Source organism: Malania oleifera, chromosome 10 (genome assembly GCF_029873635.1).
Source record: "Malania oleifera isolate guangnan ecotype guangnan chromosome 10, ASM2987363v1, whole genome shotgun sequence".
Taxonomy (NCBI): domain Eukaryota; kingdom Viridiplantae; phylum Streptophyta; class Magnoliopsida; order Santalales; family Ximeniaceae; genus Malania; species Malania oleifera.
The window spans coordinates 38,654,267-38,677,295 of NC_080426.1; the positions used below are offsets into that span (position 1 = coordinate 38,654,267).

The following is a 23,029-nucleotide window of genomic DNA, read 5'->3' on the forward strand; positions in this document are numbered from 1 at the left end:
CTCTACATTTTGAATAACTTTCATTGGGATATAGTTCCCTTGATCAATTACTTTCCAAGCCCTCCAATCAAGTGTTTGAATAAAAATAGTCATTTTTTGTTTCCAAACATTGTAATTTTTACCATAAAACATTGGAGGCCTTGAACAAGATCAATCCTCACCAAACATAGATACACCATTCTGAGTCATTGCAATCTTTATGCAAATGCGGTTAAGCTTATTGCAATTTGGCTATGATACCAATTGAGGGGAATGGTGTAATCCCAATAGGGGGGTGAATTGGAATTTTAAAAACTTTTGATCACCCAACAATATCCCAATCCAAGTAAAATGCATGTATGTAAAGTAATCACAGCAATTAATAAATAAGCATACACTTGCTAGAATTTAAAGGAGATAAGAGAGAGGGAGAGAGTGACACCAATATTTAACGAGGTTCGGCTATACCCGCCTACTTCCTTGCCTTGGGAAAACCCCCCAAGAATTTCACTAACCTTGCTCACTTAACCGGGTGGAGCAGAAATTGTTACAATCACTCCTCAAAGGATGGAGCCTTCCTCTTCAGGAGATACCCCACGACTAGCACACTCCTTACAGGATTGAACCCTCCTCCTCAGGCGATACCCCATGCCTGGAACACGATTCACTACCTAAGCCATAGGGATACAAAAGATATAAAGTTTTCATACAATGAACAATGCTTCTAACAAGCTGATTTGTACAAGTTTAAAACTAGATGCACTCTCAAATGATTTATAAAATGAAGTTTGGTACAGTATTTGGTTTTCCTTTCAAAATATTCTTCAAGTAAAGATTGAGATTTTGGAAAATGTTTTTCCTTAAGATTGATCTTTTGTAAAATCAAAAGAGAAGCCTTTCAAGTAAGTATATATTAATTGAATATATGCTCAAAGCTCTCTTGATTTATATAAAGATTTTCTCTACAAATAATTTTCAATGATGAATTGTATAGGAGAGTTTGATCTTTGAGATTAACCCAAAAGAAAGAAAAAGGCTCTCAAGATAGATATATGAAATGAATATAAGCTCAAGCCCTTTTCAAGAACCCTTAAATTTCCCCAAAAGGATTTTTCAAAAGAAAGGATATGGAAGAAATTTGATCTTTTGAACTATGGAAGACAAAAGGGCTTTCAAGTAATATATGTATGAGATTAACTATATGCTCAAGCCTCTTTGAGTAACTCAAGGATTTTCTCCAAAATGATTTTTCAAAATAAAACTAGGAGAAAATGGTTTTGATCTTTGAATGAGAGTATAAAACAAGAGAAATAATCAAAGAATAAACAAATGTAAGTTTAATGTATTTCTCTAACATTTGCAAAGTGATTTGGCCAAGTATTTATAGCCATTTTGGAAATATGGTCGTTATGTGACCATTGGGCATTAAAATAATAATATAATTTGAATTTTTTCTGATTGTTTGGAGCTCAAACTGGCTCAACGCGAGAGGTCCAGTCGACTAACTCAAGGTTTGGTCAACTGACAAAAAGGCGATTTCTTTTTTTGCGAGCTTCAGTCTACTAAGCACCAAGATCCGGTCTACCAGATGATAAGGCCGGTCGACTAGGCCAACTAAATGTTCAAGCGACAGGTCGACTGGGACATCTTAATTTACAATTTTAGCCTTATGCATTGGCCGATCGACTGGGCCAAATAAACTTACGAGAGGCCGGTCGACTGGGCCCTTATATAATTGCCCATTTGTTCATTCTAATCGTCTGGGCCATCAAGGCTTAAGTGTGGTCGGTCTGCCGGGTTTTATCAAATTACGTTTTTAGCCTTATGCCCTCACCAGTCGACTGGCCCAAGTATAACTATGGAAGGTCGGTATACTGGGCTCTTATCAAATTGCCCGTGTGGTCACTTCGGTCGGCTGGGCTTGAACAGCTGGTCAACCATGCCTTAACAAAAAATGAGTTTTGGCGTAGTCTTTGATTTCAAAAGCATTTTAAACCTTTTGTTGGAAGTTAATCTTTAAGTATAAAAAGGTTGTCATTTAATTTAGGATTCCTAAGGTCAATTTAGATTAGTTTTAAGCTTTAATATAAATCATGTAAGCATGCATGCACACATAAACCCTAATTACTATTACAACATAAAATTGTAAAGTCTTGAGTCTTTGCTCTTTGTAATTCATGGAATACACCATGGAATATGATCTTTTAGCTACTTTTCAAGGCTTCCATATTGCATCATCATATGTGCTATTAAAAGGATGAACATGTGCAAACACTAAGCACACAATGAGATGATGCGGTTTGTCATAATCAAAGTAGGGATCAAACTCAAAAAGTCAACATCAAGCTTGCATAAAATTTTGTTTTTGTTCCCTATATATTCATTGCATTAAGGCATTCTTTATCCATAAAAGGAGTATTCAAAATATAGCATCCATGAACAAGTTGGCTTTGAGAAATTAAAATTATAGAGCTAAGGATGGTCTTGAGTTTGCTGACTAATAGCTTGGACATCATTAGGCTAATAGCTTGGACAATATTTTGTAGATTAAGCATAGCGAGAAGGCTTATGAGCCTTTAGTCCTTTATACTTTCAACTCCCTTTTTTTCTTAAGGACAATGAAAGTTGCATTCAAGCTTTTTCTGTAAGCTCCCTACCTGGATAGAAGGCTTATAGGCCTTCATCCTTTATACTTTTAGCGCCCCCCTTTTTTGATATTAGGACAATGAAAGTTGAATTCAAGCTTTGTTTTTTGTAACCTTCCTTGTGGTGGCAGTCATTTAACTACTACATTATGATCTCTAGTTTAAGGTATGATCTCAAGTTTAAGGATAAATGTTAGGCAGAATTTGAGCATGAAGTTGTAAGGACTTTGAGGATGGGGATAATGTTAGAAAGAATTTGAGCGTGAAGCTGTAAGGACTTGGGGGTTTATCCCCATTTAGTTCCTTAGTAGCTCTGACGACTTCAAAATCTTCAAAAGGGTTTTCTAAGTCACATTTTTCATCTTGAGATAGAGAGTTTTTTTTTTTTTTTAGATCTTTGGTAAATTTGGCATCCAATTATATAGTTCATGTCACTTCCTTGATCTTATTAGGCTCTGAGTAAGGATGACTTTTCACAGTTAAGTTGGAAATAAGCCTTTGCTTCCTGTGGATGGAAGCTATGAGATGAAAGAACTTGGTGGATTATTTGATAGACAAGAATGGAATAAAATTGAATGGAATTAGTATTTGCAATTTTATAAATTCGTTATACAATTTTTCATTCCATTTCATTCTAGTGTACCAAACATAGGGTTGGTGTTCTTCTTGTCGATCCTCACCCTCTCCCCTTTTTACCACCAATTTAAGTCATATTTCCCAAGATTTCTGTCTCCATATGCCTCTTCCGTAGTCTCATATTAATTCAAAAAAGGAAAGTATAAACATATACATGTTGCATGCTCAGCTCAACTATAGTACTCTGTAGTTTCTTCTTCAACCTCCCTTAATCTATTTATTTAATTAACACACACACATTAATGATTTTATTTTCTTGGAAGACAAAAAAGTGTAATGGAGACAATCGAGTCTTGGTACAACATAAATAAAAGATATAATATTCCATCTAATTTGCTATTTTAGGATGTGTTCTTTCTTTAATGTGTATAATACTCTAAAATGTGTGCTTATGTGGAAATTGATGGGGGGGAAAAACACCAAAGTCCCACTAAATAGGAGGTATATATGAAGGAATCTTAAAGACGTAAACATCCAATGCAAGTGGAAACCACAAAACAATTAATTAGAAAAGGCAAAAGAAAAGAAACAAAGACCAAAAAAATAAGTTTTTATGTGGAGTTTTTTCCCGTTTTAACTTTTTTTTTAAAAAATATATTAAATAATACCTCATTCTGGGAAGTTTTTCCCAAAATGACTCTGACGTAATCTCGCTAGTCCAAGTAGCGATTTTTAACCAAATCTCGCTACTTGGAGTAGCGAGATTTACTGTTTCGTAAAGGTATCGTGGTGACGCGTGGCAATTATCGCTACTCGAAGTAGCGAGATTTAATTGGGACAAGTGACACTCCGGCAGGCACGTTTCGACGCGTGTAACTGTCTGCGAACCAGAATTTGACGCGTGGCAAATCTTGCTACACGAAGTAGCGAGATTTTGTTCTGATAATTAATGCTCTGCCAACCCCTTTTGAATTATTATTATTATTATTATTATCCTACTAGTATTATTATTATTATAACTATTATTATTATTATATTATTATACAAAAAAAAAAAGAAGCAAAAAACAAAAAGGAAAGTTTATATTTAGGGTTTTTTGGGAAGATGCCTATTTAAAGGCAAGTTTACACAAGAACAGCCGGGGGGGCAGCGCAGCAAAGAGCCAAAGAAAAGAAAAAAAATTGTTCGGCTGCTCTTCTTCTTCCCGAAACCTATCCTCCACCCTCTGCAACTCACCTCTGGCCACTTGCCAGCAGCCCCCATCAAGGCCTCCATCCGACCACCGTCCGACTGCCAAAATAGCCCGCCTTCCTCTCTGCAGCAGCCGCTACCAGCTTCTCTGTCCCACTCTCACTGCCCTCCCACAGCATCACCAAACTCGTATCCCATAGCCCTCACTGTCCTCCCATCTCTGGTAGCCAACTACGAGCCTCACCGCAGTCATCTGTTTCGACGTACACAGACCAACCGAAATCAGCAGCTACAGCACCTCGCCTGCAACTCCGACGTGACTCACACACAGCAGCAACCTCAGTGGCCTTCTTGCTTCGGCCACAAGGCAGCAACGGCAGCATACCCAGAAGGCCTCATCTCCAGCCACCTTGCAGTCCTTCAGATCCCGGCCAGTCCCACCACTACTCCACACCATCCTGTTCCGATCTCCCACCACTACTCCACGCAGCCATGTAGTATGGTGAGAACACTGATTTATAGAAGGAGCAAGAATCGAGCCATCAATGAATGCTACCTTATTTTTAACTGTTAGAGCAATGGTGATTGACCGACTCCATGCAATGTAATTATCACCACTAAAAATTTTAGAAACCAGTAATGCACCAGGATTATCACTTCGATGTAAGTAATATGGACTGGATGAATCATCAGAAAGATTGATCATACAATGACAATTTTGAGAACTGGTAGAATTATCAGCAGAAGTCATATATGGAATTTCTCGAAGAAATATAAAAAATTTGCAGATCAACGAATTTTTCTTTGTAAAGACCAGAGATAAAAGCAATTCACTTGAGGCTTTGCAATTTGATACCAAAATAATGCCGATACAGAATACTAATCTATCAGCTTCTCTTGATCAGCGTCCGAATTTTTCTGAATATTCGTACTGCTCAGAATTTTGAGGTGCAGTCTGGCTAAAAACAGAGCTTTCGTGGTTTCTTGAAAATTAAAAAAAATTGCGGAAGGGAAGCAAGTGCTCTGATACCATGTGAAGTTTGTACATAAGTTGAAAAATTCTTCTCTATTATCTGCTTCAAATACAGAGTATATGTTTGTATTTATATAATACAAGAATCAAGAATAAAGAAAACTAACTAATCAGGCTAACTAATTAGCTAATCTTCTCTTCTTCTAATTTAACTTGCGTAGCTTTGGATTTCAGTTCCAACTGTTCAATTCTTGAAGCAATATTCCAACACTTATTTATCTTATTATTGATCTTATCATGAATGATGGAATCATTATATTCAATATAGTATGCACGGGTCAATCTGCATATTTTTTTTTTTTTACGTCTCGTAACTCTTCCTCAGCCAGGCTTGGGCTGAATAGCGGAGCAAGTACAAGTATTAGTATAAAAAATGCGTCATTTGTCATCAATATTTACTCACGGCCTCTCGGGAGAATCGATGATTGCATCTTTATTTATCATTTTTGGGGCTATCCACCCGAGACAATCCATTCAACGAGCCAAAAAACACTACAGCACAAGGAACCGAGTTTTTTTTTTTTTTTCATTTTTTAAAATATAGATATTAAATAATATTTTTTTACAACACATAATTAGATTTGTCTTTTACAAAAAACAATCTGCAGTGACACGTGGTAATCTCGCTAGTCCAAGTAGCGACTTTTAACCAAATCTCGCTACTCCAAGTAGCGAGATTTGTGCTTCACGAAAAATAAACCCCAGTGACACGTGTAAATCTCGCTACTTGGAGTAGCGAGATTTGGTTAAAAGTCGCTACTTGGACTAGCGAGATTACGTCAGAGTCATTCTGGGAAAAACTTTCCAGAATGAGGTATTATTTAATATATTTTTTAAAAAAAAAGTTAAAACGGGAAAAAACTCTTTTTATGTGCCTTGCAAGCTTTCGTCGTTTGTCATTTTTCAAATTGTTTGCCTTTAAGTTAAACAACAATTATGATAGTTAAAATGTCTTTACTCATTAGGTAACAGATTTTAAGGATTCGATACCGTCACACACTTCTAAATTAGTCTTGAACAGAAACGTTAAGGTCAATATACAACTATTGTAACATTGAAAAAATATTTTTATTATCTTTAGAATTTTTCTTCTCATTTTTCCGCATTTTCCTTTGCTAAACCATCAACACCTTGATTAGCTAAGCCAAGATGAGAGAGAGAGAGAGAGAGAGAGAGAGAGAGAGAGAGAGAGAGAGAGAGCATAATAAGGATGGTAATCATACAAAAATATTTAATTAATTTTGTAAAACTCAAAAGATATGTTGCATCAATTAACTATTTATATATATAAACAATGTTTTTGTTTGAAGGCAAAACAGGAACATTACGAATTGATCACAGCTACAAATGGAAAGGCCTGCTTAGCAAAATCCACAAACAGAAGCAGAACTATGATCCATCCTCTATGATACTTGAGAAAAATTGAACTTTTTTTTTTTATTTTTCGGGTGAGATTACAAAGCATATGAATGTTGGAATGCTAGGAGCCAATGGTGTCAAAAGCTTTTCCAATTCAACATTGATACTGCTAGAGAATTTCAGTGCAGGGACCTTTTCTGTCAACTTGTTAATGGCGAAGTTTCTATAAAAACTAGTCGGCACTATTGATCTCAGACTGCCTTTCTGCTGAAAACGGGACTTCCAGGATCTTTCTCAGATTGCATTATGCTCCTTACGGGCAATGAAAAACTATTTTGAGAAATCAAGGGAAAAGGTTTCATAGAAAGGAGGTTGATTAATGGGAAGAAAATCAAAACCCCGGAGCAGAACAGGGATCATCTTTCTCAATGATGCTTAAGATCATAGAACACTGCTTTAGAGAAAAAAAAAATTGAGCCAGATTACAAAAATTATGGGGAGAAAAAAAATTTGGACAATTTCTCGAATTGTGTGCGCCTTGGCACAATTGCCACATAATCCGATGTCACTGGAGAGAAAGAAATGATGCATGAAACATAAATATAAAATTCTTCTCTGCCTCCATGATGTTGGACTCATGGGCAGATTATGTTCGGTAAATCTTATCCTATATCTCCATATATTTAAAAAGAAAATCTCCTATTTCCATATGACACAATCCAAAGACGTATTTTCCAAATTTGTCATCATTATTGTGAAGAAATGATTCAAGAGGCATTAGCTTAAGTTTTTACAATCATGTTTGATGTGCTTCTACAATTAATTGACAGATGCTTCTCTGCATCTGTCCGTGTCTTTCAGCCACACCTGAAATTGAGCTCCTTCTCCAGCGTTTCTACCTATGCATGGTGAGCTTTGTTAATATTCTAAAACCTACTAACCAGTCAGTTTATTTTACATAAAACACATCTGATTTGGATTTTGGAGGGATTTGCGTTCCTTCCTCTTCAGTTTACATTTTTTTTTTGTTGGGTGGCAAAAAGTTACATGCCATTAAAGATTACAACTGCGCTGATGGAGCAACTGGATGTTGCAAACTAGAGCCTCAGCACCCAAACGAGACACTTTGTTAACTTGTTTCCTCACATTAGCACATTTGCAGAGAGAGAGAGAGAGATGTTGAGGTGCGCTGGGTTGGGGGGGGGGGTTAGTTGGCGGGAATCAGCATTGAATGAAAGAAAACCCAGACACTAGAGAGATTTCCTTTCCAGCAAAGTGGTTCAGACAAATTATCTGTGTTAGTTCATTTAAAGAGCAGGTTAACCTAAATCGCCATACAAAGTATTTTCAAAACATTCTTATCAATACCCAAAACAAAACAACAAAAACAACAATTCTCCGTTTGCAAGTATACTTCCCAGCAAACCCACATCTTAGTCAGTTGGCTCTTCATCCTTCATCCCTGCAGGTTCCTCGCTTTTGCTGTCAACATCTGGCACAACAGCTTGATCAAAAAAAGTGACTTCAGCTTCTGGAGATGAAACAGCAGCATCAGCAGGCAGATTTTTCCCAGCATCTAAAAGCATGCCATCTGATGGAGCCGTGACTGAGTTGTCAGGGGGAAGATAAACTTCCTTATCTCGAGACTCTGATGATCCCTTGTTTTTGGCATCAATTCCCACAGCAACACCTTTCTGGGTATCAGTCTCTGAAATGGTTTGTACTCCTTGAGTCTTGGAATCTTGCTGATTTTGGTTGTCCAGAACCTGTGCAGGAGCTGGCGGTGTTGGTCCCAGTGCCGTAGCTTGTCCGCTTGTTGGCGCCCCAGAATTAGAGAGTGTGTACAGCATTGATGGAGTGTGGACACCCTGAGGACCTTGAACACCATGTTGATTGAGCCGAGGGTTTAGCAAAGTTGAAGAAGCATTAGGATTAGGCTGGCAAAGTGCTTGAAGTGCTGCACCAAACAAAGCTTGATAACCATGGAACCTTTTAAGGTTCGAAAGGTGCTTTTTACCAGCCAAATGAGTGTCAAAAACCACCTGTGAGTCACACCTGACATTGCACAGCTCACATATTAAAGGAATTACAACTTTAGGCTTGGGAGGCTCCACTGGCCGCCTTGGCCATTCATTATTTCTCATCCGCTTACCCCCTCTTCCCACTTTCATATTACGCTTGAAGCCACGTCCCCGGGCATCAAAGTCATCTGTCCTTGGTTTCCTTTCTATTTCTTCTGTCGATTCTGCCACAGATTTCTCAACATCTTGTTGCTGGGTGGCTTCAACTCTATGATCATCAGACACAGCTTCAGAGGGCAAATTAAGCTTTACAGGTTGTTTTTCCTCAGATCCCTCAATTTTCTCAGGATGAACGGCTTCTTGTTTGACTTGGGTAATGGGCATTTGTGGCGTTTGAACATTCTGCATTCCAGTAATGAGTTTGTTAAGATTCTGCAGCTCCTCAAATATCTGCAAGTTCTTTTTGTGTCTCTTTCCATTCTTGTGCTGCTCTAGGATTTCCAAGGTGTTGCAGTCAACCCTACAGAGTTCGCACCAGGCCATACGTGGAGGGGGCCAAAACGTAGTGGCATGTCCTAGTGCTGGTGCTGGTGCAGGTAACGGTGGTTGTCCCATACTTGACATTGATGGCATAGGGACCCCAGCTGGTGTGGATGCTGAACCATGTGGCTGAAAGTGCCCACGACCACCATGGCCATGTCCCTTCCCATGTGACAAAGAGGCAGGGGGACCAAAACGACCTCGGCCACCTCCTCTGAAGGGCCGGCCACCTCTTCTCCCCCTGTATGTAGATTGCCCAATCTGCACAATAATAACATTAAGAGGGCCAAGCCAACCATGTAAATCTAGCTCACATGATTGGTTGAAAATAAATAAATAATTCTGCTATTGGTCTGATGAAACAATTAACTAGATTAAAAAAAGCTAATGGTTCAAGAACCTAAGATATGCATCAGGCGATCACTATCACAAAAAAATGATAAATAAATAAACTAAATAAAAAATCTCGGCCAAAACAAGTGAACCAATCACATGAAATCGAGTGAATATGAATGGGCCAAAACTTCAAAACTTGATGCATTCAACTGTAGTGAAAAACCAAGATGATTCCCATTGCACTTCCTAACACTTAGAAGTTTCTAACGACATTTTAATAAATGATACTTTAAGAAATGAACTGGGTCATGAACTGGAAAATGTGAGGTTCAACAGTTTAACTGGAAAATTTAAGAAGGCATCTGAAATTTTTTTTAATATATTAAAAATAAAGCTCTGAACATTATTTTAACAATCATGATCCTGTAAACTTTGAAGATGTATGTACAGAAAACAGAATAAGAGAACAAATTTTGTTAAAAATCATCATATTCATGCACACACACAAAGAAAATCAAGTAGCCTGTACATTCATGTAAAATAGCCATTTCTACAGGCACTTCCCAACATTCTTTGAACAAGTGTGATACATTTTAGATGTGCTCATAGTATAAAAGTAATCTCTAAATTTCATATGTGCTCGGCTAAAGCATGTTGGGGTAGAAATGTTGGAAACTTCAAGATGCCCAGACCTTGTCTAATCTTTATGACATTAGATTGAATTAGTATTAATAACTCTGATGATAATTTATTTCTTCTTGTATTTCAAGTTGTTAGGTCATGTTCAGACAGTACTAAGCAAATAGTTTTGACTTGAGCAATGAACCATTATCAGACAAGTAGTTATAGTTTAAATGTTTGGACTTTGGATGGTTAGAAGAACATATATAATTGATAAACTAAAAACGTTTTTGTTATATTTCCAAGAAAGAAAGAACCAGGAAGAGCTAATGAAGACATGAGGCATAGACATTGTGAAGAGCTCAATGGTGGCACTACATCCCCTTCCCCGTCTTGTCAGCATCTAGGAAGAGAAGCCACAAATAAATTCTGGGAGATGTGGGAATGGAGAATCAAATTGCACCAAATTCAGAGGTGTTCTTTTCAGTGAAGGGAAGGGGAGATCCTCAAAAGTTTGTCAGAGGATAAAAGCAAAACTGAAAATCTGTAACACAGTTGGCAAAGACCCCCATCACTCATTTTCTTAGAGATTATTTAGTTTAAAAACTGTTTCAGCTCACTTCACTGAATCAAAACAAAGCCCATTTTATTTTTGATCATTCATAGTGTAAGTGATCAGACAATAAAAAAAAAAACTTGATTAATCCAAACCAAACAAAGACATAATATTTTACTTTATTATTGAATCTCAACGAATAAATTAGCGAGTGTGTACCTGATAACTAATTATAAGTTGGAAGTTACAGCCATATAAATAAGAAATTTAAATAATTCAACAAAACTCATTCTGTCACAGATCATAAAATTTTTTTAATTTTTAGCAACCTATGTATTTGGATCTGCATGATAAATCAATTGATTTGAAATGAATGCTCAAAATTTTTTGTCATAGAAAAAAAAAAGATTTCATAAAAGAAGAAAGAAAGAACAAGGAGCATAAGAAATCCTCTTAAGAAGAAGAAAGAACAAAAAATAAAAAATAATCAAAATAACACAGCTTACGTTTTAAAATCCTTTGTTTGGTTCAAGTTTGTACCCAAGGGAATTTAAAATATTTGTAACTGCATATTTACAATACAGACGTGGTGACCTATGAACTTGGACTTGAAATGCTCTCTCCAACCTGCAAAGGAGAATCGAAATTTCTAACTCTTTCCTCCTAGCCTCTCTTTTACTCATTTGCACATATATTTAGTTATTTGTTTAAAGAAGTGGAGCTGGTGGCTAGAGAGACCCTTTGTAGAAAAAGAAATCCTTCAAGCCATTAGAGATTGCAATGAGGATATGTGCTAGGCCTGGATGGGATTTCTTTGTTTTTCTTTCATTCAAACTGCAGAATTCTCAAGCAAGACATTATCAACACCGTTGAAGAATTCTTTAGAATCAGGATGATTTGTGGGTAGCATTAATGCCACTTTTTTAAAATTGATCCCAAAGAAAACAGGAGCTGTCAACATCAAAGATTTTCGTCCAATCAATTTGGTGGGAAGCATCTATAAGATCCTTGCCAAAGTTCTTGCTACAAGGATCAAAGGTGCCATTCCAGAAGTCATTGAGCACTTCCAGCATGTCTTTGTGGCAGGAAGACAGATCATGGATGCTGCCCCCATTGCTAATGAAATTGTGGATTCTTACCAGAAGGAAGGAAAAAGTGGTGTGTGCGCAAGCTTGACATGGAGAAATCCTTTGATCGCATCAACTTAAATTTTCACCTTTAGCTCGCAAGGATAATGGTCTTTGGGGAGTGTTGGGTGCAGCTGGTTCGCTCAGTGCATCAACATCCCAAGCTCCTCTGTGCTTATAAAATGGCTGTCCTATTTTCTTTCGCACCTCAAGAGGTTTGAGTCAAGGGTATCCTTTGTCCCCCTTTTAGTTTATCATGGTGATTGAGGTGGTGAGCCTTGCTGAAGAAAGGTACCGGAAGAGGGCTCATTAATGGGTCTCAGAATGGGCAAAAAAAGAAGATCCATGGAAGTGTCAGATCTTTTGTTTGCAGATGATATCATTATCTTCTGTGACGGTGACTACCTCCTCCCCCCAAAAAAAATATTCTAATCTACGATGCATTTTGGCAGGGTTTGAGGCCAACTCAGGCTTGAAAGTATATCTTGGAAAAAAACAAAATCATTCCAATCAGTGACAATGCAAGAGGGCCTTCCCTTGCTGGCCTTCTAAGATGCAAGATGAGATCTTTCTCCATCTCGGAGCCAAATTCAAATATCGAGGAGTATGGGATCTCATTATTGGAAAATCCAAAAAAATATTGGCAGGATGGAAAAGGAATCTCGTCTAAAGGCAACAGACTCATTCTAATTAGAAACCTTGACAAACCTTCCCGTCTATTTCATGTCTCTCTTTCCTCTTCTGACTTCAGTTGCCAAAAGACTGAAGGAATTCAGAGGAGGTTCTTATGGGGGAATGTGGGAGTGGAGTTCAAATTCTACCTTGTCCAATGAGGCATGATAAAAAAATCCATTTGCGCAGAGGTTTGGGGCTGAAGCCCCTTCAACCTTTCAATAAAGCACTTCTTGGGAAATGGTTTGAGGAGATTTATGAAAGAGAAAGACCATCACTGGCGGGGTATCACCACCGCCAAATAAGGTTAGAGCATAATGAATGGATTACTCAAGCTAGCAAAAGACCACATGGTGTAGGGGTTTGGAAATTAATAAGGAAAGTATGAGATGATTTCTTCTCTTTTATCAGATTTCAAGTAGGGAATGGGATGACATTTGCTTTTGACATGATGTGTGGCATTACCGGGAGGCCCTAAGTGTTTATTTCCTGCTAGTTACAGCTTGGACCACGATAAGGAAGCTCTCATCAGTTATCACCTTCAAATTTCAAAGCAAGGGATTTTTCTGGAACATTCATTTTTCAACAACGTGGAAGTAGGGGTGTACAAAATTTACCGAAAAACCAACTGCTGTACTGAAACCAGTCCGAACTGAGCTTCGGTTTAGTTTTTCAGTTTTCAGTTTCGATTATGATTTTCAATTTTTTATAAAATCAGTTTTCGGTTTCAGTTTCATTTTTTGAGTAAAACCAAATTATATATATAAAATAAAAATGAAAATTTTCTGCAAATTTTACTTCACTGTTATATAAAAACATTTTAAACTTCAATTAGTAGCTTTTTCAATTTACACATATTTTCATACTAATATTTTGGTTGGGAAAGCTAACTATATGGCTTACAATAATTAAAAATTTTAACAGGGGGAGTGGGGTTTATATTGGAGAAGGGGAGACCAAACTCCTCTATCCTCCTCTGACGTGGGACACTGGGACTTGTTACTGGGAGCTACAACTACAAGGCTACATGGCTACAGCTAAGCTGAGGAGACTTCTATAACACATTGGAAATTTTGTAAAATGCCAGCCTCCCAACAAACTGTAAAAAGCTCATTGGCCCCCCTTGGGTCTCAATGTCAGTGTACTGCCCACTTCTTCATGGGCCTGCCTGTTTATGTAGACTCAAAGCAAAAAGAGGAAGAGTGAATCGGAATTGGTGGCCCTCTTGATTGGCCTGCCTGCAGTAATTTGGTTCCAATGAACCATTGTCTTCACAAAGTTTTGAAAAGCGATTTAGAAACTGAACCAAACCAGTAAACCACATTATAAAAGAACCAACGGCTTTGGCTCGGTAGTATTTCTGCGTTTTTGAGAACCAAGTGGTTCAGTTCATTTTTTGGTATTGATTAAAACCAAGCCAAATTGAACTGCACACACCCCTACATGGAAGACTGGGAAATCCACCATCTCATTAATTTTTCAGCCTTCTGTACAACTTTCAACACCAAAACGTACCCAACCAACCAATGTGGACCATTGACACAAACAGGGTCTTCTCTGTCAAATCCTTCTACAGGAAGCTCTCACCACCAATGGAAACAAACAACAGCAATCTCCCTCAGACTCACATTTGGAATACAGATGCCCCTACGAAGGCAGATTTTCATGCTTGGGAGGCAACACGTGGTCAGATCTCAACCTTGGATAATTTGCATAAAAAGGGGATTGACTGTTGTCAATAGATGCTCCCTTTGCATGGCTGATGCAGAATCAGTTGAGCATATCCTCCTTCATTGGCCTCAGACAAGGAACTTTTGGAATATGGCTCTAACCATGATCAGACAAAGGTGGGCTACTGCCAACTCAGTGGGTGCAGAACTCTGGGCATGAAAAGAGTTTCAGGCAACCAAGGAGAAGATAAAGGCTTTGTCTCTCATCCCTCTTGCAATTCTCCGGTGTGCTTGAAAAGAAAGAAACAGGAGAGGTGCTCAAAAACTCTCGCACGCTGCTTCAGACTGGTAATGAGCAGTGGATTACTGTGGTTTCCAGCTGGCGTAGTAGGATTTTAATGAATGACCATGATGTAATTTTAGATTTTTGTGACATCCTGCATGAGGGATGACTCTATGTTTTCTGGGTTGGCATCCCCTTGATGCCCTTCTAAGAAAGTCCTTTAACTGATTAAAAAAAAAAAAGTGGAGCTGATGATGCCTGTAGCACAAGGAAGATTTTTTTGAAGTTACTAGTTGCAAAAAGGATTCCACACTGAATAAAGCAAGGACCTGCCCCAAACCCAAACTCACACCCTCCGTAATGAATTCTTTATGCATAAACTGCAGAAATTCATTAAATAAAGCAAAATATAAAAGCTAGCTATACAGCTCGGAATGTAACTAATAAAATTCACTCACATTTTCAGGTATTGCAAAAACATAATATCTAGAACACAGTACAGTTGCGCATACAGATCACACTCAAAACACACAAACAGGAAACCTGTTATTGAGATGAAGAAACAGCTTCATATTTTTACAGACAGTATGCCTGAGAAACACAGTAAGGTAACTTCATTACAATTATGACAACTGATCTGGTGACCATCTAGCACAGTAGAAAGTAAGGAACAAAAAGAAAAATATTCTAGCAAATAAACAAATATTATTCATAAAATAGCTTCAGAACAGCATAAAAAAAACATTGTCAACACAATATTATGAGTTAACCCACTAGCTGTTGTAAAATGGATCGAATAATGAAGATGCACAGCAGAATAAACAACAAGTAAATGTAAATAACACACAACCAGAACAAGATCAACACAAAGATTTACGTGGTTCAGCAAAGCCTACATCCAGAGAAGCAATGACACACAAATTTCACTATGGAAATCAAAATGTACACTACACTTTTCAAATGATCACTCTCACTCTCAAAATATGCCCAGATGACATATAGAGATTCTTCGGAGGTTTCCCCCCATTTTCCCAACCACCCGACATTTAAAAATTCAAATTTCCGAAGAAACTACCGCAGTCCAGGTGCCTCTCGTCGACGAACACAGGGCTTCGTTGACGATACCAAGAAGAACCTTCGTCGACGAATACAAGGCTTTCGTCGACAATGCCTGAAGTCTGAAATTTCTTGTTCTCGGTAATTATTCGTCGACGAACTTCAGCGCCTTCGTCGAAGAACCTCTGCTGTCCCCTCGTCGACGAACACAAGGCCTTCATCGACGAGGCCTGTTATGCTGCCCCCTTCATGTTTTTCCTTCTTCCTTCTTGCTTATCAAAACAGAAGTATAAAAGCCACAAATAACAATCTCCACCTTGGCGATTATACGCCCCTTAGGAGTGTCCTGAAAAACATGATCTGCTCCACCTTGAACTTGAAAACGCTAAGTTTGGGCTTGTCTTTCTTTTATCACTTGGAGGCATGAAGTAAGTTCAAGCAATGCTTGAACTTTTTCAGAAGTAACTAATTTCGTCAGAATATCCGCTGCATTTTCAGACATGTGAACTTTCTTCAACACAAGTTCACCCCGAAGCAATCAATTCCCGAACCCTGTGGAACCTCACATCAATGTGCTTTGTCCTAGCATGGTATATCTGATTCGTCGCCAAGTAAATGGCACTCTAACTATCACAATGCAGCACCACACCATCTTACTGTAACGCCAGCTCTCTAACTAAATCAGTAAGCCATAAGGCCTCCTTTCCAACTTCGGCAACTGTCATATATTCCGCCTCAGTCGTGGACAATGCTACCAGAGACTGTACCATGGATCTCCAACATACCGGTCCTCCTACAAAGGTAAACACATATCCCATTGTAGACCTTTTGTCATCCATATCTCCAGCATAATCTGCATCGACAAACTCCATAACTGAAGGACAACCCTATTGCTTGCCGAACATGATGCAATAATTTGCTGTACCCCGCAAGTATTTGAGTATCCATTTTACAGCTTCCCAATTGTTGTCTTCCTGGATTAAAGAGAAACTTACTCACTACGCTCACTGCATGAGCTAAATATGGTCTCGTACATACCATGGCATACATTAAACTCCCCACAACGGGAACCTTTGACATGTCCCGGATTTCCTCATCCGAACTTGGGCAATCTGCAGAACTTGAAATGATTCGCTCTCCCCCACAATCCTGTCTCGGTGAATCTCCATCCCAAGTATTTTCTTGGCTGAACCAAGATCCTTCATGTCAAATTTCTTATACAATAGGTCCTTTAACTGATTCACCTCAGTTAAATCTCTTACAGCTATCAACATATCATTGACATACAATAACAAGAAAATAAGTGAGTCATCATCAAGTTTATTCATATATACGCAGCAGTCATACTCACATCGTTTGTAGTCAATATTTATCATATAGGAATCAAACCGTTTATACCATTGCCTTGGAGACTGTTTCAACCCATAAAGAGATTTCTTCAACCCGCAAACAAAATTTTCTTTTCCTTGTTCAATGAATCCCTCAAGTTGAACCATGTAGATTTGTTCTTCCAAGTCACCGTGAAGAAACGTCGTCTTTACATCCATTTGTTCCAAATAAAGATCATAATGAGCTACTAACCCCAACACAACTCTGATAAAAGTATGTCGGACCACTAGATAAAAGATCTCATCATAATCTATCCCCTTCTTTTGTGAGCAACCTTTTGCCACCAACCATGTTTTGAACTTCTCACCTTCCTTTTTCTGATAATGTCTTCTTCTTCTTGTACACCCATTTGCACCCAATCGGTCTCTTCCCATCTGGAAGCTCCACCAACTCCCAAGTTTGATTTTTATGTAGCGACTCCATTTCCTCAATTATTGCCCTCATCCATCTATCTTTCTCCTGGCCGTGCACTGCCTCTTGAAATGTAGTTGGATCGTTGCAACTAGTAAGAAAAGTATAAGACATTAACTCTTCAAACTCATACCTTGGCGGAGGCCGAATAGTATGTCAGGATCTTCTTAACGGAATATTGTTGACTTGCTGACTTTCCAAGTTAGAGTTCCCTGCAACCACGAGACCATGATCATTTTCGTTGCCCTGAGCTTCCAACTCCACCTGCACGATATGTTCATCACTGCCCAAGTTTTCTGGCTCCTGTTTCTGTTCATCACATTCTTGAGTACGCTTCATCATAGCCTTCTCATCAAAGACTACATCTCTACTGATCACCATCTTGTTTGCCACTGGATCCCATAGCTTGTACCCCTTTACACCTATTGGATACCCCAAAAAAATGCAACAACGAGACTTTGGGTCAAGCTTAGACCTCTCCTCACTAGACACGTGGACATAGGCTGGACACCCAAATACTTTCAATGCGAAAAAGTCTACTACATTTCCCGTCCAAACCTCTTCCGCCACTTTACCCGCTAGTGATGCCCATGGTGGTCGGTTTACCAGAAAACAAGTCATACTAACTGCCTCAGCCCAAAAGTTCTTCGGTAGCCTTGCATTCAATCTGAGACATCAAGCCCTATCAGCAAGAGTCCGATTCATCCGTTCTGCCACACCATTTTGTTGAGGTGTTTGGCGAACTGTAAAATGTCTCTTGATGCCCTGCTCCGTATAAAACTTCATAAACCGAGAATCAGCGTACTTGGTCCCATTATCCGACCTTAAACATTTGATTCTCCTCCCCATTTGGTTCTCCACTTCAGTCTTCCAAATCTTAAACTTGACAAACGTACTTGATTTGTGACGCATGAAGTAAACCCAGACCTTCCGTGAGTAATCATCAATGAAACTCACATAATATACATGTCCACCCTTTGATGCAACTCTAACTGGGCCCCAAACATATGAATGTACATAGTCAAGGATACCCTTTGTCTTGTGAATAGCTGGTCTAAACTTTGCCCTGTTCTATTTTCCAAGAACACATATCCTACAAAATTCCAGCTGATATGATTTCAAGCCCTTCAAGAGTTTCCTCTTGTGTAGTTCTTTCATGCCATATTCCCCCATATGCCCAAGGCCCATATGCCACAAGACGGTCTCATCTGATTCAGCATCCATAATTGCAACTCCACCTACAATGGTAATTCCCTGCAACATGTAAATATTCCCATCCAGTTTCTGTCCTTTCATTACAGTCAGATTACCTTTCCATACGGTCAAGACTCCACCTTTGGACTTGTAATTGAAGCCATTACAATCCAAAGTACCAAGAGATATCAAACTCTTTCTCAACTCAGGTATATGTTTTACATTACACAATGTTCTTACAGCACCATCAAACATTTTTATCTTTACATTTCCTATGCCAACAATCTTGCAAGAAGAATCGTTACCCACAAGAACTAATCCAGAATTCACTAACCTGTAAGTGCTGAACCACTCCTTGTTCGGAGTCATGTGATAAGAGCATGCCGAGTCAAGTATCCAAGAGTATGTTAGATTATCCGACTCCGCTGAAACTGATAGAACATCACCATCCGCTAAATCTTCTTCTTGAACAATATTCACAGATTTTGAAATCCCCTCATGCTTTTCAACATTTCCCTTCTTTCAATCCGGACACCCGGTTTCACATGTCCATTTTTACCGCATTTATAACACCGGATTCCTTCTTCTTCTTAGATTGATTTCGGGATTTCTGATTAGACCCATTCTTAAACTTTCCTTTGCCTCGCTCATTGCTACCCTTTATCACAAGTCTTTCTCCTTCATCACATATCTTCAACATTTAATAAAAATTTAATAAGGCACTTGTTACCTCTTCCAGATCAAGAGTTTCTTTTCCCCACGTAAGAGTGGTCACAAGATTTTCGTAGGTATGAGTCGAGGGCAAAGAATTTAACAGCATCAAAGTCTTACCATCCTCATCAAACTTCACATCAACCCTCATCAAATCACTTATAATTTGATTAAAGGTATTAATGTGTTGATCCAGACTTGATCCTTCAACCATCTTAAGCCAATACAAACGCTGCTTAAGAAAAAGTTCGTTATTGAGGGATTTAGACATGTACCGGCTTTCTAACTTTCGCCAGATCGCCGCTGGAGAATCCTCCTCCATCACCCGATAGAGAACTTTGTCGGCCAAACACAAGTGTATTGTAGACGCTGCCTTTGCTTTCAAATCTACCCATGTTGTCTCATCCATTCCTTCCGGTTGAGTATCAAGCAAAGCCTTAGCCATTCCTTGTTGCACAGGAATGTCCTTCACTCTTCTCTGCCATAAACTGAAGTTTCTAGTTCCATCGAATTTGATTGCGTCAAATCTTGCAGAAGACGATCCCGATGCCATAACAACAATCGCTCTGATACCACTTTGTTGTAATATGGATCGAATAATGAAGATGCACAGCTGAATAAACAAGTAAATGTAAATAACACACAACCAAAACAAGATCAACACGAAGATTTGCGTGGTTTGGCAAAGCCTACATCCACAGAAGCAATGGCACACAAATTTCACTATGGAAATCAAAATGTACACAATACACTTCTCTAATGATCACTCTCACTCTCAAAATATGCCCAGATGACATATATAGAGGTTCCTCGGAGGTTTACCCCTGTTTTCCCAACCACCCAACGTTTAAAAATTCAAATTTATGAAGAAACTTCCGCAGTCTAGGTGCCTGTCGTCAACGAACACAAGACTTCGTCGACAATACCAAGAAGAACCTTCGTCGACGAATACAAGGCTTTCGTCGACGATACCTGAAGTCTGAAATTTCCTGTTCTCGGTAATTATTCGTCGACAAACATCAGAGCCTTCATCGACAAACCTTTGCTATCCCCTCGTCGACGAACACAGGGCCTTCGTCGACGAGGCCTGCTGTGCTGCCCCCTTCATGTTTTTCCTTCTTCCTTCTTTGCTTATCAAAACAGAAGTATAAGAACCACAAATAACATTAGCAAAGGATGATGGATAGGTGATAATTACGTCACAAAGATAGGAACTTATGAATTGTTGGAAGGGTGAATTGATGCACAAAAGGCTGATTATATGAATGTTTTTTCAGAGAAAGCCAAAAAATTAGAACAACAAAGAGACAAATAGCATATTAAGAGTTGTTACACAAACAAAATTGCTGAATTTATACGCATACCATCAACTATGGATAGAAAAGCGGTGGGGTGGGGGGCATTTTTCCTGTTTTGATTTTTGAAGTTGGAGAAGATGTTAAGCAAGAGTTGCTACACAAACAAAATTGTAGGGGTGAGCATAATTCGGTTAAAACCGAATTAACTGAGTAAATTCGGTCGATTCGGTTCGGTTCAGTTCGGTTAAAAATTTATTAGGTTTGGTTCGGTTTTCATTTTCATTGAATTTCGGTTTTCAGTTCGATTTTTGGGTTCGGTTAAATCAGTTAATAGAATTAACAGTCTAGTATAACTTAATAACAAACAGTTATATATATATTATATATTAAAATTTTTTAGATATTATATATATTAAAAAAATATATTTTATATATATTAAAATATTAAATCGGTTAAAATCAGTTAACCGATGTAACCAAAATTCGGTTCGATCAATTTTGAGTTCGATTAAATATGGAATTTCGGTTGGTTCAATTAATAAAAATTTCGGTTAATTAACCAAACTAATCGAATGCTCACCCCAACAAAATTGGCTAAAATATACACATGCCATCAACTTGGGATAGAAAAGCAGTGGACGGCATTTTTCCTGGTTTGAGTTTTGAAGTTGGAGACAGAAGATTAATCGCGCAGACAACTCTACTCCCCTCAAAAGTCAATTCCCTTGTCTTTTCAGGCTGGCATCCAACAAAGATGGTAAAGTAGCCATTTTGTGTGGGAGAGGAACCATCTTGGATAGTACTTGAGAACTCAAAATTGGGGGACTGCCTGTGTCTCCATCAAGCTTCTCCATAAAAGTAGAGTGATGGGAAAGGGGGAGGACAAGTTTAGGTGGGTTCATTCCAAAATAGGAGATTTTCAATCAGATCCTTTTATTCCTTGATTTCTAAAAGGAAAGAGGAGAATGAGGCAGTAAACTTCCCTTGGAGAGACACTTTGGCAACTAGGACTACTAACAAGCTGGCTTTTCACTTGGGAAGAATTCTTGCTGTAGATAATCTTATGAAAAGGGGTCCATGTACAGTAAACAAATGTAATGCTTCTTGGGTAAAGATCAAAAAGAGGTACGAGTAAAAATGGAGATCTTTTGGCTGTTATTCCTCAAGCAGTGCGGTTAGTCTGGAGAGAGAAACACAGGATTTAGGAGCGGAAATTTCTTTGGAGAATAGAAAGGCAGGTGGCTGTCTATGTTGCAACTTTAAATCAGTGGATTTTGGTGATAGTTTTGATTCTCTTGTAGATTTTGTGGAGAGCATGTTCTGCGGTGTCTTAACAGTTTGTATTTCCTTTTGTAGCAGGATGATCCCCCGTGTTTGTATACCAATACTACTTGTCAGTGGTGTCTAACAGCTTGTAGTTTCTTTTGGAGCAGGTGACCCCCCCCCCCCGGGGGGGGGGAATCTTTGTAGCAATACAACTAATCTCATCAAAAAATGATCAGCAGCAAAATCCAATATCCTGCTAGCTCTAGGAAGTGAATAAGATTACAATAATGCTAGACCTTTCACAAAAATGTCATTTCTGAAGTCTAAAATCCATTAAAGCACAGGAAAAAAATGATAATAAGTTGGTCATCATTTACATTGATAAAAAAAGAACAAAGAATCATACTTCTTTCATGGGCAGGATAAAAAAAAAATGATTTAAGAAAGAATAGAGTATACAAAGAGGATGAGAAATCCTCACATAACAAAACAAAAGCTAGCAATTACCAAAAAAAAGGGCCAACTAAACACGCAGAATACCATATGAGGTCATACTATCACATCACCCACCACAGAACACCTGCAAAGAAGCCAAAAAGAAAATTCTTTCCCAAATAAAATCTATAGATGAAGTGTGATAATGAAAAATATGAGCACCCCTCTCCAACCAGATCACCAGACACAAAAACCGCACATCACCAAAACCTTTGCCTTCTTTTGTCTCCCAAAGCCAACAAAATCAAGCAAGAAGAAATCCTCCAAAGACTTGAGGACAAAGTCAGTACTCTCCCAACAAACAATAAAACTCATTCCATAAGCAACGAGCCACAGAGCAACAGAGAAACAAAATAGCATGATCCTTGCTACTAGCATGGACACAAACATCAGCAGTGACGGTCATGTATGGTCTATGAAGCTGCAATAGATTGTTGGATGTTGGTGTTTACTAGGAATCGCAATCCACACATATGCCTTGCAAGGAATTTTAGTTCTCCACAGATGATTAGCAACAGGAAAAGAATAGAAACATCAGTTTAGATGAGAGTAAAAAGACTGACATGAAAAAACACCAGACTCTAATACCCAAGTGTGAGA

At 38.5% G+C, this 23,029-nt stretch overlaps 1 protein-coding gene across 1 annotated transcript in view; it reads right to left on the bottom strand.

Moving 5' to 3' along the window:
• Positions 1-8,010: 8,010 nt before the first annotated feature.
• Positions 8,011-23,029, bottom strand: part of LOC131165740 (uncharacterized) — a 39,113-nt gene continuing 24,094 nt past the window's right edge. Inside the window, exon 2 of the mRNA XM_058123763.1 lies at positions 8,011-9,605. Coding sequence (XP_057979746.1) covers positions 8,217-9,605 — 1,389 coding nt within the window. The 3' untranslated portion in view covers positions 8,011-8,216. The remainder of the gene's footprint in view (positions 9,606-23,029) is intronic.